Source organism: Euleptes europaea, chromosome 20 (assembly GCF_029931775.1).
Source record: "Euleptes europaea isolate rEulEur1 chromosome 20, rEulEur1.hap1, whole genome shotgun sequence".
Classification (NCBI taxonomy): domain Eukaryota; kingdom Metazoa; phylum Chordata; class Lepidosauria; order Squamata; family Sphaerodactylidae; genus Euleptes; species Euleptes europaea.
Genome location: NC_079331.1, coordinates 13406145 through 13434134, shown reverse-complemented (window position 1 = coordinate 13434134; position 27990 = coordinate 13406145). Strand labels below are relative to the sequence as shown.

At 48.4% G+C, this 27990-nt stretch overlaps 1 protein-coding gene across 1 annotated transcript; it reads left to right on the top strand.

Annotated features, from left to right (window-relative positions):
• Positions 1–32: 32 nt before the first annotated feature.
• WDR93 (WD repeat domain 93) lies at positions 33–27920 on the top strand. The gene is given in 17 exon segments (XM_056866088.1): positions 33–299; positions 3506–3634; positions 3636–3834; positions 4498–4562; positions 5666–5748; positions 7007–7154; positions 7987–8193; positions 15775–15859; positions 16966–17149; positions 19279–19349; positions 20073–20159; positions 20898–21029; positions 22805–22997; positions 23823–23883; positions 24122–24278; positions 24614–24785; positions 27821–27920. Coding segments are annotated over 17 exon segments (2340 nt in total).
• The last annotated feature ends 70 nt before the right edge of the window (positions 27921–27990 follow it).

The window sequence follows — 27990 nt, the reverse complement described above, 5'->3', positions numbered from 1 at the left end:
TCATCTGCCGTGTTTGCAGAATAACACCCAAGATGCCTTTCTACCTTCGGAAACTGCCCCTGGAGATCCCTCTGCCCACAGAAAAGGAGTGGATTAAAAAAGATGAAGAAGAGGCTTTTTTCCTGAAAGATCCAGCCCAAATAGTCGATTATTTGCCTCAGCCTTTCCGGATGATCAACAAACTTGTGACTGTCTTGTTCGAACGGGCCTGGGAGATTATCGAGGGGAGGGAGCACCGCCATGTGATGAAGAAACAGCATCCTCCACCCACTCGGTGCCGACCTTTGGCTGAGTTCCAGGTAGTCAGAGCCCTCGCAGACCAATGGTCATCAGACTGTCGTAGTTTTGCCAGGGACAGGAGATGCCACTTGGGAGTGGCAAGTGCCAGTGGGGTCACCGTGTTAGTTGTGGCAGCTAAAGAGCCAGAGTGGTGTAGTGGTTAAGAGCAGTGGGTTGAAGGGTTGGACTCTAATCTGGAGAACCGGGTTTGATTCCCCGCTCCTCCACATGAAGGGCGGATTCTGAGCTGGAGAACCGAGTTTGATTCCCCGCTCCTCCACATGAGTGGCGGACTCTGATCTGGAGAACTGGGTTTGATTCCCCGTTCCTCTACATGAGCGAAGGACTCTGATCTGGAGAACTGGGTTTGATTCCTCGCTCCTCCACAGGAGCGGCGGACTCTGATCTGGAGAACTGGGGTTGGTTTCCCCACATAAAGCCAGCTGGGTGACCTTGGGCTAGTCACAGCTCTCTTTGAGCTCTCAGCCTCACCTACCTCACAAGGTGTCTGTTGTGGAGAGAGGAAGGGAAGGAGATTGGAAACTGGTTTGACTCCTTAAAAGGACAGAAAGCGTGGTGTAGTGGTTATGAAGAGAGTCTATGCTTTTCAGTGCCTATACTCTTAGAATGGACCCCTTCCTGAGAAGAAGTATGTTATTTTATTCAGTTAGACACCTACTGAGCAGGACTCAATGCTTCTTACCGAAGTAAGCTTTCTCTTGAAGTGCTCCAATAAATTATGAAAAGGATGTGAATGTATATACAGTTTATTTTACATAATATATGTGCATAGAAATGGTTACAAAGTTCAGACATTATGAGTCTTAAACATGTTCATGTATGCAATCAACCTTAAACAATCTCTATTCCTCTATATGAGAGTTCAAACCTTAAACCAGTAATAATATTTCATTCAGGAAATATAAGTTACAGAAATCTTGTAAAAAATGGTTAGTGCAATGAATAAGATTTAATTTAGTTAAAAGCATCTTAATTCAAAGTACCTAGAACATCATAAAATATAAGACATACTTCACCTAGTTATGTCATTTGCGAACCTCCCCAGCACAGCAGGGCCTAGAGAGATCTAAAAAGTTCCTAATGCATGTTAAGGATAAAATAGACCTTTCTGGGTCCTCTATGTGTTATTTTAGTGTTTAAATGTCTTTGGTGAATGCAGTGGTTAGAGAAATCTGATTCCATGAGTTCATGTCAGAGCTGAAGTCATGAGCCCTTAACGCATATTTTCAGTCCATGCCAGGACACGGTTCATGAAACCACAGAGAAATCTCCAAGTGTTTTTAGCCTATGAAAGGCCTCTGATCTATGCTAAGATCAGGGAGTTCTATATGTATGTGCATGCCATCTTTAGCTGTGTCAGAACTAGAAAGCAATTCAAAGCTTAAAGCCATGTGAGTGTCAGAGTTCTGTGTAAGAACTGAGTGCAGAGGTCTCTCTCTCAGCTAGAGAGATCTCTGACTCATGCTCAGAGAATGTTCAGAATTCTCTCTGTTAGCTAGAGAAATCTCTGACGCATGCTCAGATTATAAACTCCTAGTGTCTTCAACTCTTTGAAGGGTTGAAGAGATCTATGTGAAGGGGGCTATAGGTTTTACAGTCTCCTTGTCTGTCAGGACTGGGAGGCCTGTATAAGGCTAGATAGATCTTAGTGAAAACTCATTAATCCCTGATAGATTAATGTGTTAATCTCATTAATTCTCAGTGTTTCCATTTCAAATATGGAAAGATCTAAACTCTTAGACTCCACACAAAGGTTGATGGATTCTAAGAGTCTCAATCTTATTTATAAGATGGAGAAGTCTATATGCATTCAGTTCAGACACCCAGTCCTAGCAAGGGCTGGCTGTCTCGAAAAGAATCCCCCTTTTAGGGAGTTCTCCAGTCTCACAGGAAGATTTGTAAATGTTGGAGAAATCTGTAAGTATTCAGTCCACGCAAGGACTAAACCCTTAGAGAGATTTTTAGGCAAGAAAGTTTTAACCCATATGGAAGGTCTGAGAGCCTCAATCCACGCAAGAATTAAGGTTCAAAGCTTTTACATCCCAGGTAAGGGATGGAGGCCAACGGGTATCAACCTGTTAGGAACTCTAACTCCTGGCTAGGAAATTCCTTCTTTTATACCTTCCAAGATCAGTATCCTTCCCTACCCTTGACAGTACTTGGTAGGATCTGATCTTGAGATTGTTCCAGTGCATCAGCACTTTTGGAACTTCGAGCAGCAGCGTTGTTGCTCTCACCTTATAAGGATTACCTGTTAGGTCATTTGCTGACCTGGCCATGTTTATGACCAGTCAGTTTATGGCTTTATGATATTTCTTTAAATATAGCTTTTTCCATCATTCTCTTCTTGTTAAGAATACGGCTTATTTGATTCTTGTCTTACCTTTAAAAGATCTTCTTAACTTTCATGTAATATCCCATTGTGTAATTTCATTACATCGTAGCTCTCAGTCAGCAAATGTTATCAGAATACAGAGCAAAAGTCAGAAACACCTTGATGCTGCCTGCGTTTCAGTGGAAAACATCCTGGAAGCCTCCTTACTGGCTTCAAGGTCACTCTGAATATCCTCAGAAACAAGTGCCTTTCTAAGAGGGCAATCAGTCAAGGACGGATCTGCAGCTCCTTGACAAAAAACATTTAAGCTGAGTCATTTCCTTTGAGAGTCAGGCTTCTGAAAAACCTGTTTTCTCCTTATATATGAAGTCTATATGGATTTCAAATGGGAAAATTCTATATTCTTTCTGCATTTGTGCATTGGCCTGTTACAGTTAAGAGTGGCAGACTCTAATCTGGAGAACTGGGTTTGATTCCCCAATCCTCCACATGAGTGGCGGACTCTAATCTGGTGAACCGGGTTGGTTTCCCCACTCCTCCACATGAAGCCATCTGGGTGACCTTGGGCTAGTGACAGTTCTCTTACAGCTCTCTCATCCCCACCTGCCTCACAGGGGGTCTGTTGTGGGGAGGGGAAGGGATGGTAACAGGTAGAGAAAGTCGGCATATAAAAACCAATTCTTCTTCTTCTAAATCCAAAGAGGAGTATAGTGACACTTTCAGGTCTGACAGACTGAATATAAGACAAGCTTTCATCTGATGTGTGAAATGCAGCAAATATTTATAGACACAGGCTTAGAAGGTCTAAAAGGCAATAAACTGTACAAGGGTACAGCCACCGTATCCTTCCCCTCCAGTTTTTCTCTGCAGAGGGATCCAATGCTTATCATTGTGCATAGCCAGAGGACATCAGCAAGTAGCATTTTTTGGGGAGGGGGTCAGGCCAGTTTGTTGAAATTGCTGAGCCGGTCATCGTTTTGTCTCAATTTTTTCATCTTCCCAGCTGGTGGGGAGGGCAAACTGCCTGGCAGCCTCCCGAGAATACATCTTCATCGGACTCCCTACCGGACTTTTTGTCTTCAGCATCGCCACCCATGAGAAGCTCTGTGCTTGGGAGATGGCCAAGCTTGAAATTTGTACCCTCCACCTCTCGGATATTGACGGTAACTCCCAAGTCCTTGGCACAGTGGATGAGATGGGTAGGTGTCACTCTTAAATGCTCCTCAAGTTTTAGATTAGCTTAGTGCAGTGGTTCCCAAAGTGGGCAGTTCCACCCCCGGGGGGGGATTACCTAGGGGGGCACTAAGAGGCAAGGGGGCAGCAGGGGGGCGCTAGAGGTGGGCCCCTTCGACTGTGTCGTTCACTACTTTACAATAGATCAAGCTCTGGCACCATGTTGGCAAATCTGGTGGAAACGATCAGAGTTTTTTTCCCAGACTTTGAAAAGCTGGTACCACTGGATCAAGTTCATCAGTTTTGTTGAATAAATTTCAACTTAAAAGTTTTAATTTGATTTTGAATAGATGTGCAGTTAATTGTCACTGTTTTGAAATTTTATAGTTCTTATCTTCTTTAGTGCGTCACACAAACCCCTGTTTTGATTAGTGCTTTTTATAGGATAGGGTAGGGGGCGCTGGGGTTGAGTTTGTGGAACCAAGGGGGCAGTGGCCCAAAACGTTTGTGAACCACTGGATTAGTGTGTCTTGGAAGATCCTGTTCCATTCTGTTAATGCTGTTGTGAATGGTCACTGTTTTTATATACAATTGAACTTTTGCGTAGTGAAAAAGAGCATGTTACGCCAATGGATGTAGCGAGGGGGGAGATAGCATACTGCAGTCATCCTTCTTTTCTTCCGTTCCAGGTGTCGCCCATCTCTTTTATTTTTACAAGGAGAACCTCCTGCATGTAAAAGCCATAAATGAAGCGGTGAGTGCTTTCTTTAGGCCCACAGCACTGAGTCAAAACCCTCTCCGTCACAACTGCTCGATATCCAAACCTTGTCTTTTTGCCTGGTTACTGACGTTCTTTTTGTGTTAGCCCTACCTGTAGTCATCCTATGTTAAAAAGGAAGAAGAAGAGTTGTTTTTTATATGCCGACTTTCTCTACCACTTAAGGAAGGATCAAACTGGCTTACAATCGCCTTCCCTTCCCCTCCCCACAACAGACACCCTGTGAGGTAGGTGGGGCTGAGAGAGCTGTGACTAGCCCAAGGTCACCCAGCTGGCTTCGTGTCTAGGAGCGGGGAAACAAATCCAGGCAACCAGATTAGCCTCCGCTGCTCAATGTGGAGGAGTGGGGGACCAAACCAGGCTCTCCAGATCAGAGTCCACCGTCCAAACCACTGCTGTTAACCACTACACCACGCTGTTAACCATTACCACTAACCTCTACACTACACTCTACCCCACAACACTTTCATTTATCCGGACATGTGATTATTCCATTTTTTGTTTTCATTTCCCTGGTCTCGTTTGGCCTACAGCTGGAAAGCCGGAATAGTTTAAGTATTAAGGGCCTGAGCCAGTAGCGGATCGGCCGTTTAGCTTTCTGGGAATGTCCCCGGAAGGCCGCTGCCCCAAAGGGCCTGTAGTGGCCAGGAATGAGCAGAGCTAACCCCCAACACCTCCACCAGCACTGCAGGAATCACTTAGCTCCCACCCTTCAGCGGCAACAAGGTTCGGTGTCAGTTCACCTGTTGCCTCCTCCTGCCAGTGTGCATCATCAGTGCGAATGGCTGGTTCTGAGTGGCCTCTGCTGTTGTTTGATTTCCCGCTCCTCCACATGAGCTGCGGACTCTAATCTGGAGAACCGGGCTGGTTTCCCCACTCCTCCACATGAAGCCAGCTGGGTGACCTTGGGCTAGTCATAGCTCTCTTAGAGCTCTCTCAGCCCCACCTACCTCACAGGGTGCCTGTTGTGGGGGTAGGGAAAGGGAAGGTGATTGTAAGCCGGTTTGAGCCTCCCTTAAGTGAGAGATAATCGGCATATAAAAACCAACCCTTCTTCTTCTTTGTTTACTTCTTGTCAGGAGGACATCAGCAAGAGAAACACGTGTGGCGGACTGGAGCTTTCTCCCAGGGGTGATTACGCCGGTTTCCTATTGCAAGGCAAGTTGTAGCAGAAACTGCCGGTTCGTACTCGACCTGTTCAGACCCGTAGAAATTATTAGGGCAGTCTTGCTTTCAAAAGAAAGAAGAAGAAGCTCAACCCGAAAAACCTGTGAGGTTTGACGGAGGAACCTCCCTTCCTATTGCAAGGCACCACAGCCCCTCCGTTTTGCTGACTCTACGCCTTTTCCAACTGCTCATTATAATCTTCCGAGCGAAAGAGAGCCGACGTGGTGTAGTGGCATGTTAGGGTACACTAACCCTGTCCCTGAATGCTTGAAGCGGCTTTCCCTAGAATTGGTAGAAGCCTGGAGTTCCTGCCAAACTCCCAGCGGAACCCTAAGCAGAGGGTTGTAGGGTTTTTTTTACCATCAAGTCCCAGCTGACTTACGGAGACCTTGTAGAGTTTTCAAGGCAAGAGGCTTTCAGAGGTGGTTTGCTATTGCCTACCTCTGCGTAGCAACCCTGGTCTCCCTTGATGATCTCCCATCCAAGTACTAGCCAGGGCTGACTCTGCTTATCTTTTGAGAGAAGAAGAGTTGGCTTTTATATGCCGACTTTCTCTACCGCTTAAGGGAGACTCAAACCGGCTTGCAATCACCTTTCCCTCCCCACAACAGATACCTCTAAGAGCTGTGACTTGCCCAAGGTCACCCAGCTGGCTTCGTGTGTAGGAGGGAGGAAACAAATCCAGTTCACCAGATCAGCCTCCGCCGCTCAGTTTTCTCTCTATTGAAGGAAGGGGGCAAAGTCATCGTTTGCCTATGGTTCCAAAAGCCTTTGGCTGGCTCTGGCATTTTGCCCTGACCTGGATGGCCCAGGCTAGTCTGATCTCGTCAGATCTCAGAAGCTAAGCAGGGTCAGCCCTGGTTAGTATTTGGATGAGAGACCACCCAGGAATACCAGGGTTGCTGTGCAGAGGAAGGCGCTGGCAAACCACCTCTGTTAGTCTCTTGCCTTGAAAACCCCAAAAGGGGTCGCCATAAATCGGCTGCGACTTGACGGCACTTTACACACACACCATCTCATTTTAATTTTGATATGTTTTTATATCCTGTTTTTGAAATGTTGTAACATAGTTACATATAGTGTGTGTTAATTGGTCTTTGACTGCAAATCAATTAATATCTACCCTCTAGGAGTGGGTAACAGCAAGCTGGCTCTTGCATTTTGGAGCATGTAGCAAGATATTCCCTCTACAAGAGACCTTTCTTCTTCCCAGTTGCATAACATGCCTCCTTCTGATTTCTCAACGCAGGCAGCTTGGAGGCATGGCTGGAGATCTACCGGTTGCCCAAGGATTCCTGGCAGAAGGAGATAGAACATGTACAAACAGTTGCCCTCTTAACTCCGGTTCCCGGTTCAACTCCGGCATCTAGCAGGGACCGGAGAGTCAGCATATTTACCCCGGTACATTTGTTCTTGTGTTCCCTGAGTATGAATTCTCCCCAGCTCATTCTCTGTATCATTTTTTTTCTCTTGCATGTATATTGTTGCTGCACAGGGCTGGTGTTGGAATTGGGAATAAGGTTGCCAACCTCCAAGTGGTGTCTGGAGACCTCCCGTTATTACAACTGATCTCCAGGCGACAGAGATCAAGTTCTCCTTTGGAAAGTGGACTCTATGGCATTATAACCTGCTGAGGTCCCGCCCCAAACCCTGCCTTCCTCAGGCTCCACCCCCCAAAATCTCCAGGTATTTCCCAACCTGGAGCTGGCAACCCTAGTTGGGAGATACTATGCTCCCCCAGGCTGCCCTAAATAACTTTCTAATTGGTGGGACACCATGAAGCGTGGTGTAGTGGTTAAGAGTGGCGGACTCTAATCTGGAGAACCGGGTTTGATTTCCCCGCTCCTCCACATGAAGCCTGCTGGGTGACCTTGGGCCATTCTCGGTTCTGGGTGGAAGGGCATCTTGTCAATCGCGGGTATTACTATCATGTGCCCAGGGAAGCAGGACTAAATATTTTTTTCTTCAATTTCCTGTCTCCCATGGCGGGAAACCCAGTTTCCGTCCTGCCTCGGTTAGGGTGGCAGCTTCGTTAGTGAACTCCGCGTTACTTAAAATCCTTTTGTGTGTTAGACCTGTGCCTTTATCCTCCGTTCCTCCTGTGTGCTTATCTGTCCTTCTCCTTTTACATCTGCGATCGCGTACGCGATCCCCCCTCCCTCCTTCCTCCGTCTTTCCCAATCTCCTCAACTTTCTTCTCTGCCCCCCCCCCCACTTCGCTCTGCTGAGCAAGATGGCGGACGACAGGAGGGACTCTGACTCAGATCTTCTATTCGAGGAGGATCATGACCTGGCCCTCCTCGCTTCGACAGGGCGACGGCGCAAAGATATTGCCGGCGGACGGAACGGCGGTTCCACCGCACGCGGCTCCAAGGGCCTGGTGGCTGCAAAGAAGGCGCGCTCGGACGAGCTACCTCAAAATGGCGCATATGGTGGCAAAGTTCGCGAAAAGGCGCCAGGAGCCCACTGATGGAAGGAGCTTCACCTTTAACAGACGGATAGCAGGGGGGTAACGTATTCCAATCAGAGCACGATGCTCCTGTTACAAGGAGGGAAATTTTGGATTTATTTAATGGAGTGCTAGACCGACAGGCACAAATGATGAACGCCCTCAGGGAGTCTGTTACACCAATCATTCAGGGTAACGACCCAGGTCCTTCCCACTCTGCTCCCACTCCCCTCCAACAGGGTCAGGGCGGTCAGGAAGGACAATCCTCACATAGGCGCACCAAGGTGGCTTTAAAGGCACAGCCTGGTTCCCAACCTCTCCAACCTATGGAGGATTTCTCCTCTGTAGTTTCTGATCCGGAGAGCTAAGAGGACGGCGAAGTGGATTCTGATGAGGACAACCCCATCTTATTAGAAGAACAGCATACTCGCCTTTTTCTGGCAGAGGATTTTCAGGGTTGATTAAATAAGGCCTTGATAGCACTAGATCTCAATGAGAACCCAGACCCCATCGCTGAGTCCAAACCAAAATCTAGAAAGAAGGGTACTAAGGAATTTTTTCCTAGCATCAAACCCCACATCTGGGAAATTCCTTTCCCTGAGTTCTTCGAGAACCAGGTACAGGCCGAGTTGGATAAACCACTGGCCAATAGGCAGTTCTCGGCCAATATCATACCCTTTTACAGGGGGGGAAACTATTCGGGGACAGACTAGAAAAGATTCTAGTCAAAAATAAAGACAAGAAGAAGGTCCTCCCAAAGTCTTTCAAGAAAGAGGGGAAACCTTCGTCGTCATTTCCCAATTTCAGATCCTCTCACACTTTGCCACCTTTTAGACCGGACAATCGTAGGGGCTCTTGGAGTAACAGCAACAGGAACTCCTTTCGCAGAGGGGGTGGCAAAAAAATTCATCCCCCCCAGGGACACCAACAATTTTCAAATAACAGAGGAGACAAATTCTCCAAGAACAATAAACAGTGACACCAGGTTCCCGGAGGTCGGGGGCAGGCTCCTGCTGTTCCACTCCAGGTGGGAAAGGTCTTACACGGATGCCTGGGTATCTCAGGTCTTATCCGCGGGATACCTAATAGAATTCACGAGTCTCCCAATCGAAATATTTGTAAATTCACCAAGGTCAGTACGAAAAGAAAAGCACCAGAGAACCCTGGAGGCTATTTTACACCTCCAGAGCATTCAGGCCATAGAACCGGTTCCCCTAGCAGATCTGGGCAAAGGGGTTTATTTGATTTTCTTTACAATCCCCAAGAGAAATGGGGACTGGAGGGCTATTTTAGACCTCAAACATCTAAACAAGAAGGTCAGATACAGAAAGTTCCGCATGGAAACCCTTCGAACAATCCTGGAAGCCCTACAAATAGACCATTTCATGACCTCATTAGACTTCAAAGAAGCATACCTACATGTCCCAATACACCAGAGTCACAGGAAATTTCTCAGGTTTTGCTATTCCAACAAGCATTACCAGTTCAGGGCCCTCCCGTTTGGCCTGGCATCCGTCCCCCGCGTATTCACCAAGATTTTGGTGACGCTGGTGGCATTGCTACGACAGGAGGGAGTAACTCTTTTTCCTTACCTAGACGACATACTAATTTGGTCAAAGACCAGAGAACAAGCCTTGGTCCACACATCCAGAATGATTCAGGTCCTCACTCACCACGGCTTTCTCTTAAACACAGAGAAGAGCCATCTTGTCCCAACACAAAGATTAGAACACCTGAGAGTCATCCTGGACACCCACAGGAATCTAGTGATCTTGCCCTAGGACAAAGTTGCCGAGATCCGATCCATGGTACCAAGCCACAATCAGATCCAGTCAGGGCAGACTCATGAGCCTGGCCAAGTTATTAGGAAAAATGGTAGCCTGCCTCAGCTCGGTACCATGGGCCAGATTTCACTCCAGGCCACTCCAGAGTCTCTTACAACCTCATCAAGCCCTCATTACTCAGAGCAGGGACAAATCAATCCCGCTTCCCTGGACATTCTGACAGTCACTCCTCTGATGGTGCCGGAGCACCAATCTGAACAGGGGGATGCACTTTGTCATGGAAAGCCAGATACAAATTTACACGGATGCCCGTCTAGAGGGGTGGGGAGCCACTTGCCAAAACTTCATAACCCAGGGGCTCTGGACCGTGGGCGAAAAGAAATTACACATAAATTTATTGGAACTCAGGGCAATCCGACTTGCCCTAAAACACTTCAAACACATCATACATCACAAACATGTTCTAGTCCGAATGGACAACACCTCAGCAAAGGCCTACCTCAACAAGCAGGGGGGGTCGAGGTCTTCCAAATTACACCAGGAAGCGGTGGCCATTCTAGCTTGGGCCGAATCGAACCTGCTCTCTCTGGCAGCGGAGCATATCTGTGGGGTCCTCAACCTCCAGGCTGACTGGCTGAGTCGACAAGTGTTGGACGAGGGAGAATGGTCACTCAACCGGCCGGTTTTCGAACAGATAGTACAGACTTTCGGACAACCCAAAGTAGATCTGTTCGCTTCAGGGAGCAACCACCTTCTCCCAAGGTTCCTGACTCGTTACTTCCACCCGGAAGCGGAGAGCATGGATGCTCTCATGTCTCCCTGGCCCAAAGAGACACTCTTTGCATTTCCGCCAATTCCCATTCTCCCGAGGATTATAAGAAAGATAAGGAAGGAAGGAAGGTGCAACTGTTATACTCATTGCTCCTCTTTGGTGAGAAGACCCTGGTTCCCCAGCCTACGGGAATTGTCAATCCATCCACCATGGGAACTTCCGGTCACACCGGATCTACTACATCAGGGTCCCCTATTTCACCCAGACCCTCAATGGCTGCTCTTAACCGCGTGGAAATTGAGAGGAAGTCCCTTTTAGAGGAAGATTATTCTTCAGCAGTAGTGGACACCATGATAGAGGCCAGAAGACCTTCCACCAGGAGGATCTATAATACCTCCTGGAAAGCCTTTGTTCTGTGGTATAGGCGCAAGCACTTTTACCCTCTTTCTCCAGGGATACCGGTAGTCCTTGATTTCCTACACGAAGGAGTAGCAATGGGCCTCAAGGCCTCCACCCTTCGCAGACAGGTGGCGGCTCTTTCCACTGTATTGTCACTGTCTAACGAAATATCACTGTCCAGACATCCACACATTATAGCCTTTCTAAAAGGGGTGGCTCAAACTAGTCCACCTGTGGTCCATCGCTTCCCTACATGGCGTCTCAATGTAGTGCTCAATGCCTTGACACGCCCCCCATTCGAGCCACTTAGGGAAATTCCCCTAAGGTTGTTGAGAATGAAGACCATTTTTCTTATTGTGGTGACCTCTGCCTGTAGAGTTTCTGAGCTGAGGGCGCTTTCCATGAGGGAAGGCCTCTGTGTGTTTCACAGAGACAAAGTGGTCCTCAGACCGGACCCATCCTTCATCCCCAAGGTGAATTCTCTGTTTCATCGTTCTCAAGAGATTCATCTCCCGTCGTTTTGTCCGGATCCCTCCCATCCCAAAGAAAGGGAGTGGCACAAGCTAAATCTGAGAAGGGTCCTAAAAGTGTACCTTAAGAGCACTGCCCCCATTAGAAAATCAGAAGCTCTGTTTATATCATTAACCAATCCATCTAAAGGGGGGGGGGAATGTCCAGCTCCGCTATCAGCACAGCGTTAGACAGTGCATTACTGAAGCCTATAAGGCATGTAAAATTTCCCCTCCAATGGGAATCACCGCACACTCTGTGCATAGCGCAGCCACCTCTGCCGCCTTTGATAGGCAAGCATCCCTAGAGGAGATATGTAGGGCGGCCACCTGGTCGACGGCCTCTACGTTCATTAAACATTATAAAATTGACTCCATCGCCTCTGCTGACGCAGCTTTCGGTAGGAGGGTCCTGCAGCAGGTCTTGGATGAGACTTAATCCCACCCAGCGTTATAGCTCTTGGATATCCCACGATTGACAAGATGCCCTTCCACCCAGAACCGAGAACGGAGCCTTGTTTACTTACTGTAAACGGCTCCTTCTGTTCTGGGTTGAAGGGCATCTTGCCCGCCCATTATTTTCCAAGACTTAAGGATATCTATTGATCAGGTTAATTAGATGTTTGGGGGTTATCTCATTTACCGGTGCGACAGGTTTTCTCCCTATGTCCGCCATCTTGTTTCTTTCCACAGTTAACTATGGAACCTTTACTGCTCCTGATTTACATGTTAATGTTTTTTCTCAGGAGTTCATAGTTTGTATAAGTGCTTGGTGTTACTTGTTGTTTGCGGTCACTTACCTGTCTCCTTAGCTCGGCGAGTCCGAAAACTGGGTTTCCCTCCCAGGGAGACAGGAAATTGAAGAAAAAACATTTAGTCCTGCCTCCCTGGGCACGTGATGGTAATACCCGCGATTGACAAGATGCCCTTCAACCCAGAACAGAAGGAGCCGTCACGGTGAGTAAACAAGGCTCCGTTCACAATTCTGTCCGAACTCTCTCAGCCTCACCTACCTCACAAGATGTCTGTTGTGCGGAGGGAAAGGGAAGGCGATTGTAAGCCAGTTTGACTCTCCTTAAAAAGGCAGAGAAAATAGGCATATAAAAACCAACTCTTCTTCTTCTTCCCAGAAAGCATCCCTCCCAAAGCAGGTCAGATTCTCAAAATATGGTCTTACATGGAAACTGGGTACCCTGCGTTCACTTTGTATATGGGCAAGAACATACCATATATACTCGCATATAAGCCGAGTTTTTCAGCCCCAAAAAAGGGCTGACAAAGACGAACTCGGTTTATATGCGGGTCAATATGGGAGGGGAGGGGAGGGAGGAGGGAGGGGGGAACTTACCGCCACCGCCTTTTCCTGGCCGGGAGCGGCCTCCAGAGGCCCCCTGCGGCCGCAGGGAGACCGCTCAGCCGCCCCCACCGCCTTCTCCCGGCCGGGAGCAGCCTCCAGAGGCCCCCTGCGGCCGCAGGGAGGCCGTGCCGCCGGGCCCGCGCCACTTCCCGCCGCCAGGAGCGGCCTGGGGGGGCCTCCTGCAGCTACAGGAAGGCCGCCCCCGCCGAATCCGCCGCTTCCTGCCGCCAGGAGCCCGGTCAGGTAAGCCTGTGGGGGGGGGAGGGGTTATAAGCCGACCCTCGGCTTATACGCAGGTGCCTAATTTTTCCCCATTTTTGGGGAGAAATTAGGCACCTTGGCTTATACGCGGGTCGGCTTATACACAGGTATATACGGTAGTTTGGGGATACTAATTGTTGCCTTTCTTGATTTCCTTAGCAAAGGAATGTGGATTTCCGAAGCCTGGACCCCCCGGGAGAAAGCACAGAAGAACAAGTCATGGTACCCAAATTTTAACTGCTTACAGCCTCTGGAAACTCTAGAGTCCCCTCGATCAACAGCTAATTTCCCCAAAGGGCCAGTTTGAGAAGGAATTGAAAAGCAATAGGTCAAGGCTCCTTCACATTCCCCAGAGGAGTCTTCCTGTTGCTAAAGGTGCAATAGCAATATTGCAATAAAGGTTGTAAAGGTGCAATAGCAATATTGCAATAAAGGTTGCTAATGTGCAATAGCAATATTGCAATAAAAGTTGCTAAATGTGAAATAGCAATATTGCAGTAAAGGTTGCTAAAGGTGCAATAGCAATATTGCAATAAAGGTTGCTAAAGGTGCAATAGCAATATTGGGGTGCGGGTAGCGCTCACTAGGGCTGTTGTCCGAACTCCCCCGCTTCGGATCCCCGAAATTGGGCCGAGATCCAGAGTTCGGAGGAAAATTCCCCCCCCCCCGCAGGCCTTCAGGGAGCTTCCCTGAAGCCGGGCGGGGGGCCCTTTAAACAGATCTGTGCCTCCCAGCTGGGAGCTCCCGGCTGGGAGGCGCAGATCTGTTTAAAGGCCCCCCCGCGCGCCTTCAGGGAAGCCCCCTGAAGGCGCGCGGGGGAGGGGGAAACAGATTTGTGCCTCCCAGCCGGGAGGCACAAATCTGTTTAAAGAGCCCCCTGCCCGGCTTCAGGGAAGCCCCTTGAAGCCGGGCGGGGGGCTCTTTAAACAGATCTGCCCTCCCAGCTGGGAGGCGCAGATCTGTTTAAAGGCCCCCCCGCCCGGCTTCAGCGAAGCCCTGTGAAGGCGCGCGGGGGGGAGCCGAACCCCGAATTTGCCAAATTTATTTCCCGAACACCCCGAAGTCAGGGAATTTGGCTCCCCCTGTTTCCCACCTTTTTTGAATTCGGTTCGTCCCGAACCGGAAACCGACGAATCGGGGGAAATTCGGTGGTTTTTCGGTTCTGGACGAACCAAATCGACAGCCCTAGCGCTCACCATCCCTCAAGGGACCAGATCTAGTTGTCAATCCCTAGTTTGTTTTTATTTATTTTATTTATTTACGTTATTTATAGTCCGCCTTTCCCACTTGGACTCCAAGCGGATTACACAGAGTGGATCGATATAATTGCCTCGTTCGCCTACTGTGTTCTGTGCTTTGGAGCTGGAGAGGAATTCTGGGAACGCTGGGCACTTACATGGTTTTGGGCTGGGCATCCTGTTAATTGCAGCACCGAGGAGGTCCCTTGGCCTTAGCGTCACCTGATAGAGTTGGTCACATGAAGCTGCCTTCTACTGAATCAGACCCTCGGTCCATCAAAGTCAGAATTGTCTATTCAGACTGGCAGCTGCTCTCCAGGGTCTCAGGGTAGAGATCTTTCGCATCACCTCCTTGCCTAGTCCCTTTAACTGGAGATGCCGGGGATTGAACCTGGGGCCTTCTGTATGCCAAGCAAACGCTCTACCACTGAGCTATGGCCCTTCCCTACGGTCATGCAAGCAAGCAGGGGTAGATCATGCAAGCAAGTAGGGGTAGATCAAACAACAACAGCAACAAAACCCTCCAATGTAGATGGAGCGATGATCTGACCCGGCATAAGGCAATTTCATGTATATTAAGTGCCAACCCAGGAGCAGGTTTCTCTCTGGAATATCAGCTAGTCTAAGCCTTTATTCTGACAAAGAGAAAATAATATTTCTGCCATCAGATGTTGATGCTCATACATCTTACCGAATGGCCCCGTACGCCCTGGCAGCAAAGAAAATAAGGGCCAAGGCTGTCTCTTCAAGAGCAGTTATGTAAAACTGATTTTGCCTGCGGTTGTAGTCTGTATTGTCCTATCAAAATTAATTATTTTAAGGTCGTTTATATTATTGTAATTCTGATTTTATAGCTTGATTTTTGTTATGCATATTTATGTTCTAACGTGTCATATTTGTTTTGTCATGGCCTATGGCCCTATACAATTCAGTGGTAGAGCATCTGCTTGGCACGTTGAAGGTCCCAGGTTCAATCCCCGGCATCTCCAGTTAAAGGGACTAGGCAAGCAAGTGATGTGAAAGACCTCTGCCTGAGACCCTGGAGAGCTGCTGCTGGTCTGAGTAGACAATACTGACTTCGATGGACCAAGGGTCTGATTCAGTACAAGGCAGATTCATTCATTCATTCATTCATGTACATTAAGTACAGCTGTATTGGCTCTGGCAATCCTGGTGGGTCATACAGGGCGGTAGAGATCAGACAAAGAACCCTGGAAATCTGATTGCATAGAATGACTCTGTTCCACTGCAGGATATGCAACAGCTTCTAAACCGAGACTGTAAGCTGAGTCCTCCTGCTCTGGTGATGAAAGTCAGATCTCCCAAGCCTCCTGCAGGTTAGAACTCTGTTTAACCTTTCCCGTTCCCTCACGTTTTTTGGAGAGGTGAACTCTGATCTGGAGAACAGGTTTGATTCCCCCTCTCCTCCACATGGGCGGCGGAGGCTAATCTGGTGAACCGGGTTGGTTTCCCCACTCCTCCACATAATGCCAGCTGGGTGACCTTGAGCTAGTCACAGTTCTCTTAGAGCTCTCTCAGCGCCACCTACCAGAGGTCGGCTGCAACTTGACGGGCGCTTTCGTGCACACAGAATTTATTTCCTTTCCTTTATCCCTTAGAAGCTCCTTGATCCATTGATCAGGAGGAGCGTAAATCTAATGTTTGAGGGATATAAGGACTGAAATAAATTCTTGCCACTGACAATGAAGCCTTAAAATCCCTGTCACTTAATACAAAAGGCATTATGTCAGAGATAGAGGCATTAGATTTATATGTTAAACGGGGAGAGATATAATGTGATCGAAGTTCCTCATAAAAGCGGCATTCCAAAAGGGCATGAGCTAATGAATCGATGGAACCAGAAGAGCAAGGACAGGTCCTGTCTGGGTATGGTATATTCACAATCCTGCCCTGCATAACCATAGAGGGGTTCGCATTCAGTCTAGTTAAACAGAAGGCTCTAGAAAGATGAGGAGTTGTCAGATAGTAAGTGTAAGCGGGCAAACCGCGTGGTGGTGGTATTCCGAAAAACTGAGACAAACGTGGCGGGCACAAAAAGTAGTGCTGTTATAATCGAGCTCTTTAATGCGCTTTTTAATTGTGGCGAAACTTCAGTTTTCCCGAGATCTAATAACATATCCTGCGAGAAGCCCAACAATGACAGTTTCTCATTTAAGATTTTTTCCCCTGAGGAGTTAAAAGGGTCATGCTTCAGAGAAGCTAGGAGCCCCTCAGTGCTAAAGTGCAACTTAAGTTGTAGCTTAAAGGCGGCCAACCATGGAATTTATGTCAGCACGAGCTTTCCATGACTCAGAGCTCACTTCTTCCAATATATCCAAAGAGGCGAGGTCGGTCTCACAAAAGCACACGCCGTAATAGATGCTTGATCTTGTTCTGTTGTTTATTTATTTTTTAACGCAGCCTTGCATGTCTTCAAACTCAGGCAGCCCATTTAAGAATCTTTACGACGCTTTAATGAAGATTGATGACGGCGCCACGGTGGGCCTGGGACAGAACCACGTGATCAAGGACTGCCAGTGGGAACGGCTGGAAGCGATGTTCAACAGGTCTTTACAGCAGTATCTGGAGGCAAAGAATGAGCTTGAGATCAAGGAGGAGAAACTCAGGTGAAGGGGAGGGAACCTTCTCCCCCCCCCGCCCCCCCAGCTGTCCAAATATATTTATTTATTTTTATAGATATATGAAGTGTAAGGATGTGGCCACCAAGATTAAGTTAATTCATGCCATCGTATTCCCTATTACTATGTTTGGGTGTTAAAGCTGGATATTGAAGAAAGCTGATAGGAAGAAAGTAGATTCCCTTGAAATGTGGTGTTGGAGGAGAGTGTTATGGATACCGTGGACCGCCAAAAACACAAATCAGTGGGTTAAAGATCAAATCAAGCCTGAACTGACCCTAGAAGCTAAAATGACTAAACTGAGGCTGTCGTACTTTGGTCACATTATGAGAAGAGTCACTGGAAAAGACAATCATGCTAGGAAAAGTTGAGGGCAGCAGGAAAAGAAGAAGACCCAACAAGAGATGGATTGACTCAATAAAGGAAGCCACAGCAATTTGCAAGATCTGAGCAAGGCTGTCAAAGATAGGACATTTTGGAGGACATTGATTCATAGGGTCGCCATGAGTCAGAAGTGACTTGACAGCAGTTAAGACACACACACATATAAAAACAGAACACAAAGAAAAAATAAAGGGAGGGGGAGGAATTAAAAACCCATAACTTGACAGCAGTTACAACTGCATCCATTACATCTGAAGACAAGATAAAAGTATAACTGGCAGTAATGTTATATGCCATATACTATAAAACATCATTAGTAGTTAAAAGGCCCTGACCTGGATGGCCCAGGCTAGCTTAATCTTGTCAGATCTCAGAAGCTATGCAGGGTCAGCCCTGGTTAGTATTTGGATGGGAGACGACAAAGGAATACCAGGGTTGCTGTGCAGAGGAAGGCGCTGGCAAACCACCTCTGTTAGTCTCTTGCCATGAAAACCCCAAAAGGGGTCGCCATAAGTCGGCTGCGACTTGACGGCACTTCACACACACACACACACAATAGTTATAAGCAGTATGTGATATAATAACGACAACAGTTGAACAGTGATCATTCTATTAATCTCAGCTTAAATCATAAGTATTCTGCATAATACTTATTAACCACGATGTTGAAGTTAAACAGTATTGGGGAGGGAAGGTTCTTTTTAGGCGCTTCCTTCCAGTTTCCATCTACGGAGCACAGAGGAAAGCTATGCAGCAAGGTTATCTCCCCCCCCCCAGTTCTTTTCTGCTGCTGAATTAAAATTGACAAGGTCTCTCCCCCTTCTCTCTCCCCACCCCACCCCTTTTCCACAAGTCTGTGCCATTGCACAGTGTGGTGTAGTTGTTAAGAGCGGTGGTTTGGAGCAGCGGAATCTGATCTGGAGAACTGGGTTTGATTCCCCACTCCTTCTCATGAGCAGCTGACGCTAATCTGGTGAACTGGATTTGTTTCCTCACTCCTCCACACGAAGCCAGCTGGGTGACCTTGGGCTAGTCACGCTCTTTCAGCCTCACCTACCTCACAGGGTGTCTATTGTGGGGGAGGGGAAAGGAAGGTGATTGTAAGCCGGTTTGAGTCTCCCTTAAGTGGTAGAGAAAGTTGGCATATAAAAACCAACTCTTCTTATTATTCTGCAAGCAGTTCCTGTACCAATGGATTTGTCTTGCTTCCACCAGCCTCTCATGCATTTAATGAATTTTACAAATTTTGAGTCGCTTTCTGTTTTTTTTTTTTAAAAGGCACCTGGTGGAGAAGCTGTATGTTCACAATGATCGTTTAAAAAAACACCATATGCAGAGGATTCAAACGTCATATAGCCAGGCCAATGACTAAAAGTAGTTGTTGTTGTTTTTTTAAGCAGCAGATTAAATAGCACTGGCGATGAAGGAAACAAAATAACAGAATGACTGGGAAAATAATAAGTTCTTAACCAGTGCCCAAAGCTTGGTGCTAGGAGAACCATTAACAGGCAGGGGATTCTGTACTGAAGGGGCCACCGCAGAGAAGTCTCTGTCTCCGGTCACCCTCTCCCTTCCCCTCCGAAAGCCGGGGCACGCTGAGGGGCAGAACGTCTTAGCTGATCGCCAGATTTGTGTCTCTTGTCATTAACGACGATCTCGCCCTTCTGGTTTGATTCTCCCTTAAGCGGTAGAGAAAGTCGGCATATAAAAACCAACTCTTCTTCTTCCGTCAGCCTAGCCATGTTCCATTTTCACGGTCCAGGCCGCACCTTGCCCAGCGGAACGGAAAACAAAACCGAGCCAGGTAATTTTGGACGGCGGGGGGCACCTTCCTGGGGGTCTCACCTGTGCCGTCGTGTGGTTTTGAGTGTTGAAAACCGCGGAGGAAAATAAAGGCCGGGCAGGCACTAAGACCTGTATTCTAAGCTGATTTTCTACTCACGGAAGAGGGGAGGGATGTTTTTGCCCCTTCTCCCCTCTCACTGCTGCCCCCCCCCAGTTTGACCCCTGTCTTGGGTGGGGGGTCTACTGACTCAAAGGGGAATATTCTCAGGAGGCCTAGATGTCTGCAGTTTTGATTATGTGAATTGTGTGAATTGTTCTCTTTCATGAGAATCTGTATGAGCTGTTTTTGTACTATGCCTATTAAAGGTTATTAAATTGAATTGATTATGCGTGCCATTTCAGACTGTCAGAGGTCACCTTGCTTTCCCCCTGCCTTTCCCTGCATTTTGCCCACATTTTTAAATTTGAGATAAAACAGGTCCCTGAAAACCTGGGGGAAAGGCAGGGAGAGCGAGGTGACCTCTGATGGTCGGAAACGGCACGCATAATCAAAACGAAGACCTGATGTCATCGGAGGGATGCTGGTGAGGGAAACAGCCAGGCCTCAGTTATCCCCCCCTCCCCGGCTTTCTTTTGGTTTTGCTCTGCTCGCTATCTTGGTGGGGAGGTGACTGTGGAACTCCATGTCTCTTCCCCCCCCCCGAGCCTGCCTTTACTTGTTTCCTCTGCTTCCTCTTCCCAGACATTCCCGTGGCACTCAGCGTTCACTGGAGCACAAGCCACAATCTCTGCTTCTATCTGCTGAGTCGTCCGCCAAAGGAGAAAGTGGGTAAGACGAGCATTCACTCATGGGCACCCTGCGGTCTCATTCAGGAAGGGCTCTCGGGGCACCTTTGCTCAATGGTTGAGGACAGTGACGGTTTCCATCTTGGCCGGCTTCCCTCCTGTTTCCTTTCCAATCCAGGCTTAATCTTCTAAATGGGCACATGACACGTTGTGGTTAAGAGCGGCGGACTCTGATCTGGAGAACCGGGTTTGATTCCCCACTTCTCCCATGAGTGGCGAACTCTAATGTGGAGAACCGGGTTTGATTCCCCACTCCTCCTCATGAACGGCGGACTCTGATCTGGAGAACCGGGTTTGATTCCCCACTCCTCCACATGAGCGGCGGACTCTGATCTGGAGAACCGGGTTTGATTCCCCACTCCTGTCCATGAGCGGCGGACTCTGATCTGGAGAACCAGGTTTGATTCCCCATTCCTCCACATACAGCCTGCTGGGTGACCTTGGGCCAGTCACAGTTCTCTCCGAATTCTCTCAGCCCCACTTACCTCACAAGGTGTCCTGTTGTGGGGAGAGAAAAGGAAGGCGATTGTAAGCTGGTTTGATACTCCTTTTGATAGAGAAAATTGGGATATAAAAAACCAGCTCTTCATCTTGTTCTTCGTCTTCTTCATCGTTGGCTTCTTCGTCTTCTCCTCCTTTTTCATTTTCTTTCTGGAAAACCCCAGACTCTTCAGCTTTCCCTCATAGAAAAGGTGCTCCTTTTGATGATTGTTCCCTCTAGACGCTGATCCGAAACCTGACATCGTTTGGCCGTGCGCTGCTCCAATTGTGTTGTCCACCGTTACCCCATGCTCTTCTCACCTGGCGTTTGTTTGTGAAGATTGGGCCATTACTGTTTGGGACAAATCTCTAGGTGAGCTGACGCATGATTACCAGCTTCCATGAGGTTGACAAGGGGCCGTTGCCTCAAAGGAACATAGAAATAACCCAACCGTGTTGTATCAATGGTTCATTCTGCTCTTAAGATGCCTCATAAGCCGGCACGGTGTAGTGGTTAAGAGCGGCGGATTCTAATCTGCAGAACTGGGTTTGATCCCCCACTCCTCCACATGAGCTGTTTACTCTAAGCCGGAGAACTGGGTTTGATCCTCCACTCTTCCACATGAGTGGAGGACTCTAACCTGGTGAACTGGGCTGGTTTCCCTGCTCCTTCACATGAAGCCAGCTGGGTGACCTTGGGCCAGTCACAGTTCTCTTAGAGCTCTCTCAGCCCCACCTAAATCACACGGTGTCAGTTGTGGGGAGAGGAGAGGAAGGAGATTGTAAACCAGGTTTGATTGTCCTTGAACGGTAGAGAAAATCTCCATATAAACACCAACTCTTCTTCTCTCCTCTACAGACAAGGCTGCAGTAAACAGCCTCAAGGAGGTGTTGGGGGGACATTCTAGGGTAGAAGGGTTCCTTGTAAGCGGAGGATGGAAATCACTGCCGTGGCAATATTTATCCAACCAACTTTAAAAGTGTAACACAATTGTCAAATCACTTCCCGCCAGCCAAACAAGCTAGTTCTGGCCTTAGCCTTTTGTTTAGGAGGGCGACGCTTTCATAGAATCATAGGGTTGGAAGGGACCACCAGGGTCATCTAGTCCAACCCCCTGCACAATTCAGGAAACTCACAACTACCTCCCCACCCCACACACACACAGTGACCCCCTACTCCATGCCCAGAAGATGGCCAAGATGCCCTCCCTCTCATGATCTGCCTAAGGTCATAGAATCAGCATTGCTGACAGATGGCTATCCGGCCTCTGCTTAAAAACCTCCAGGGAAGGAGAGCTTACCACCTCCTGAGGAAGCCCGTTCCACTGAGGAACCGCTCTAACTGTTAGTTGGCTTCACAACAGTACATGTGAAAGAGATCTGGGAGTCTTAGTGGACCACAAACTGAATATGAGTCAACAGTGTGATATGGCGGCTAAGAAGGCCAATGCAATTCTGGGCTGCATCAATAGGAGTATTGTGTCTAGATCAAGAAGTAATACTGCCACTGTATTCTGCATTGGTCAGACCACACTTGGAATACTGTGTCCAGTTTTGGGCTCCACAATTTAAGAAGGATGTTGACAAGTTGGAGCGTGTCCAGAGGAGGGTGACCAGAATGGTCAAAGGTCTGGAATCCATGCCCTATGAGAAGAGGCTTAAAAAGCTGGGTTTGTTTAGTCTGGGGAAGAGAAGGTTAAGGGGTGACATGATAGCCATGTTTAAATATTTGAAGGGATGCCATGTTAATGAGGGAACAAGCTTGTTCTCTGTTGCTCCAGAGACTAGGACACGGCATAATGGATTTAAACTAAGAGAAAAACTATTCCACCTAAACGTTAGGAAGAACTTTCTGACAGTGAGGGCAGTTTGACTGTGGAATGCGCTGCCTCGGGGGTGGGGGTGGAGTCCCCATCTTTGGAGGCCTTTAAGCAGAGGTTGGATGGCCATCTGTCGGGAGCTCTTTGATCGTGGGATCCTGCATGGCAGGGGGCTGGACTGGATGGCCCTTGTGGTCTCTTACAACCTTCTGTGATTTTCTGAGAAAGTTCTTCCTAATGTCTAGACGGAAACTCTTTTGATTTAATCTCACCCGTTGGTTCTGGTTCGTTTCCGTCCTCACTGTGCCATGCTGGAACATTCCCCCAGGGGTCTCCTTGTTTGTGACCAGGCTTCCGGCTCGGTACGTGATCCGCAGCATCCAGTTCATGCCGCGCTCCCGGCTGCCCGGCAACAAGACCACACCTGCCAAAGTGCGGCTTCTGGTGTTGTGTACAGATGGGTCTCTCCACCTGATAACCTCGAGGGCCAAGAAGTTCAGCACCAAGATTCTGGTATACACGTAAGGCATGCCCGAAGAAGGTGTTTTAGGGTGGGTGGGCTCACATGAAGCTGCCTTATACTGAATCAGACCCTTGGTCCATCAGAGTCAGTATTGTCTACTCAGACTGGCGGCAGTTCTCCAGGGTCTCAGGCGGAGGTCTTTCACATCACCTGCTTGCATAGTCCCTTTAACTGGAGACGCCGGGGATTGAACCTGGGACCTTCTGCATGCCAAGCAGATCCTCTACCACTGAGCTATGGCCCTTCCCTTGCTCACGCAAGGAAACTCTGAAGATGACTGGGGAAGGCACTGGCAAACCACCCCATAAACAAAGTCTGCCTAGTAAACGTCGGGATGTGACATCACTCCATGGGTCAGTAATGACCCAGTGCTTGCACAGGGGACTACCTTTACCTTTTAACCTTGTTACTTACCAGGTGACTGGGGAACTACATTTATTATGCATGTATGTCTTTGTCTCCTGCTCTTCCGCCCCGTAAGGTTCTGCAGGAAAAGTACAAGTATAATGAAAAGGCAAAACAAAAAGGCAAAATGTTGTTAAATGCTTTAAGAGGGGAGTGGACATGTTCATGGAGGAGAAGGCTATCCATGGCTACGGGTCAAAATGAATACTAGTCATGATGCATACCTATTCTCTCCAGTATCAGAGGAGCATGCCTATTATATTAGGTGCTGTGGAACACAGGCAGGACAATGTTGCTGCAGTTGTCTTGCTTGTGGGCTTCCTAGAGGCACCAGGATGGCCACTGTGTGAACAGACTGCTGGACTTGATGAACCTTGGTCTGATCCAGCAGGGCTTTCCTTATGTTCTTATTTTGTAGGCCAGAGGATCCAAGTCAGGCTATCAGCACCATAGCAACTATTCCATCCTTAACCAATGCGGTGAGTGTTTCAGATGGCTTCCCTGGAGGTTTTCAAGAAGAGGCTAGATGGCCATCTGTCAGCAATGCTGATTCTATGACCTCAGGCCGATCATGAGAGGGAGGGCAGGAAGGGACTAGTCGGGGACCTGGCTCTCATGGCCTTTTCTTGCATGTCCAGGGTAGTGCTGATCGCCACTGTAGGAGCGGCGATCCACTGTCGCGGCAGATGATGCAAGAGCCCCCTTTTCCCATTCCAGGTGCTGACGTTCTCTTGGGGCGGCACCGTCAGGCTGACAGATACCGCAACAGAAGCGACAGTCTGCCACTTCATCCTCCCACCTCCTTACAAAGTGACAGCACCCTGGCACCCCGCTTTTACCGTGAATACTGGCGGCCAACACCTGATCCTCCTAGGTGGGGCTTGATTCCAAGTGAAAGGGAACGGGCAGAGTAGAAAGGAAACATCTGGAATGTCTCCCAGTGTGGTGTAGGGGTTAAGAGCGGTGGTTTCGAGCGGTGGACTCTGATCTGGAGAACCAGGTTTGATTCCCCACTCCTCCTCATGAAGCCAGCTGGGTGATCTTGGGCTAGTCACAGCTCTCTTCGAGCTCTCTCAGCCCCACCTACCTCACAGGGTGTCTGATGTGGAGAGGGGAAGGGAAAGTGATTGTATGCTGGTTTGATTCTTCCTTAAGTGGTAGAGAAAGCCGCCATATAAAAACCAACTCTTCTTCCCTCCCCCTCTTCAGGATATGAGCAACCTGGAAGCACTAAAGCAGAGAGCGGAAGTGACCGATGCACCATCTTCCTGTTTGACATCACATCCTGCCCGGAGACTTCCTCGCAGGAAGATGAGCGTCCGCCTGACTCTTTGGAGCACCTGCCCTGGGACAAGCGATGCGATTCGTTCCTGAGCAACAGGTAAGCTTCTTGGATGAGAGAGGATCCAGATCTTGCAGAGCCCTTCTGATAAGTGATGTGGAATATCATCTGGAAACATCTGGGGAGGGACGACCACAGTGGGAAGCTCTGGACCCCGTGTCGTGCGCATAGGCTGTCCCCAGGGCATCTGGTTGGCCACCATGTGAAGCAGGGCTCTATGGGCCAGCGGTCTTATCCAGCTGAGCTGCTTACGGTCACCGTTCTTTCCCTGAGTAGATCTGCAGCAGCATCTGTCTTCCGGCGTTAAACTAAACCCTTTCGTTGGCACATAAGGAAGACGTAAAATCTGATCTGCGAAAGCGTTGCCATTATTAGCTGCATGACCCTTTTATCTGATAGAAACCCTACCGTTACCCAACAAGTAGCTGGTTTTCTCCTGTCTGCACAAAGGATTCGCGAGCAGTTTGTACGTACTTCTAAGTAATGTCCTTTTAATGTAATCTGTTTTAACCGATTTTGTAATTCTGTTTATGGTATACTGATGTAAATACCTAATAAAGGTAATGATGATGATGATGACCCTGCACACCCTGGAAGTCCTGAGGCCTGAAATGTATTCCATCATGCTAACAGTAAAAACCGAAGCACTCTTTGTACTGGAGAGCCAGCGTGGTATAGTGGTTAAGAGCGGTGGTTTGGAGCAATGGAGTGTGGAGAACCGGGTTTGATTCCCCACTCCTCCATATGAGCGGCGGAGGCTAATCTGGTGAACCGGGTTGGTTTCCCCACTCCTCCACACGAAGCCAGCTGGGTGACCTTGGGCTAGTCACAACTCTCCCGCCCCACCTACCTCACAGGGTTGAGGGGAAGGGAAAAGAAGGCGAGTGTAGGCCGGTTTGAGCCTCCCTTAAGTGGTGGAGAAAGTTGGCATATAAAAACCAACTCTTCTTCTAAAATGCAGGTGACATAGTCAAATAGGCAAAGATAATAATAAATTCTAGCTGGCTACATTATACTTACTAAGATGTTGCAAAGTTGCTGATCTTGTTTCAGGCAACAGAGTGACATGCTGAAGTTGAAGCATAGAGGAAAGGATGTGGGGAGGGGCTGTGGCTCAGTGGAAGAGCATCTGCTTGGCATGCAGAAGGTCCCAGGTTAAACCCCCGCATCTCCAGTTAAAAGGACTAGGCAAGTAGGTGATGTGAAAGACCTCTGCCTGAGACCCTGGAGAGCCTCTGCCAGTCTTGAGTGGACAATACTGACTTTGATGGACCTGGGGTCTGATTCCGTATAAGGCAGCTTCATGTGTTCACCATCTGCTTGGCATGCAGAAGATCCCAGGTTCAATCCCCGGCATCTCCAGATAAAGGGACTAGGCAAGTAGGTGATGTGAAAGACCTCTGCCTGAGACCCTGGAGAGCCACTGCCGGTCTGAGTAGACAATACTGACTTTGATGGACCAAGGGCCTGATTCAGTTTAAGACAGCTTCATGTGTTCAGATTCCTGCAGATTAGTACCTGTTCTTTCCTTATGTCCTCAGCACTGTTCCAGAGAACAACCATGCCACACCTAGGGGTTGTTTAGCAGCGTAATACCGTTAAATGGATATGCTGTTGAAGACCTAGTCAGGGAGATTGTGGTGGTTTCTCCATGGGATGGGCTTCTGACCCTGAATTACAGGGAAGGTCATACTTTTAATATTGTGTTTATCCAGCCGCTCGTTCTGGGTAGGTGCAGTTGCTCCATACGATCACTAGATGGCACTGTGACATGAGCTTTGCCGCTTGGAAGGCCCACTGCGTAGATGATCAATTTCTTGTTGTTGTTTTGCAAAATGCTTTCCTGTTTACGTAGTCAAAAGTGTTGTACCATTAAACCACCACCCCCGCAAACAAATGTTAAAAAGAGGAAACATGTGTAATTCATCCTTCCCCCTCTGATCAAAGGAAGATGGGAAGAAGAAGAAGAGTTGGTTTTTATATGCCGACTTTCTATCCCACTTAAGGGAGAATCAAACCGGCTTACAATCACCTTCCCTTCCCCTCCCCACAACAGACACCCTGTGAGGTAGGTGAGGCTGAGAGAGTGTAACTAGCCCAAGGTCGCCCAGCTGGCTTCGTGTGTAGGAGTGGGGAAGCAAATCCAGTTCACCAGATCAGCCTCCGCCGCTCATGTGGAGGAGTGGGGCATCAAACCCGGTTCTCCAGATCAGACTCCACTGCTCCAAACCACTGTCCGTGACCACTACACCGCGCTGGCTCTCTTAACCACCACACCAGAAGCAGAGGAACAGCAGGCAGTGTCCTGGCGTTTAACCTTTTTCCTGGAAGCTGTTTTTCTTGGACATCAAATCACACGCATGCGTTGCAGCAGTTTTTCTACCCCAAAGGTTTGTGTGTATGTCCTTGCAAACTGAGGCCATCGTATTTTGGTCACATTACGAGAAGACAAAAGAGTCACTGGAAAAGACAGTCATGCTAGGAAAAGTTGAGGGCAGCAGGAAAAGAGGAAAACCCAACAAGAGATGGATTGACTCAATAAAGGAAGCCATGACCCTCAGTTTGCAAGATCTGAGCAAGACTGTCAAAGATAGGATGTTTTGGAGGACTTTGATTCATAGGGTCGCCATGAGTCAGAAGCAACTTAGAATCATAGAGTTGGTCATCTAGCCCAACCCCCTTCCCAATGCAGGAATTTCACAACTACCTCCCCCACACCCCCAGTAACCCCTACTCCAGTTAAACAGACTAGGCAAGTAGATGACTTGACGGCACTTAACACACATACCTTGCAAACATACTTTTAGCATCCTCCAGCAGAAGGGGAGTGGCTTGGAGATTTTGGAGGGGCTGTGGCTCAGTGGTAGAGCATCTTCCTGGCATCAGAAGGTCCCAGGTTCCATCCCCGGCATTCCAGTTAAAGGGACCAGGCAAGTGGGTGATGTGAAAGACCTCAACCTGAGACCCTGGAGAGCCGCTGCCAGTCTGAGTAAACAATACTGACTTTGATGGACCGAGGGTCTGAGTCAGTAGAAGGCAGCTTTGCGTGGTCACTGTCTTTGTCTCTTTGCCAGCCTACAGCAGCCGTCAGCCACCAGCCAGCAGATGTCCGAAAGCTGGACCCAGCTGCAGAAGTACGCAACCACCTTGCAAGAGAAGGACCAGGAGAAGTGACGGGGGCAGAGGCGGAAACTTCTGTGAGACCTCCATTCCCGGAGGGAGACTGTCGGGGTGTGGTCCCTTT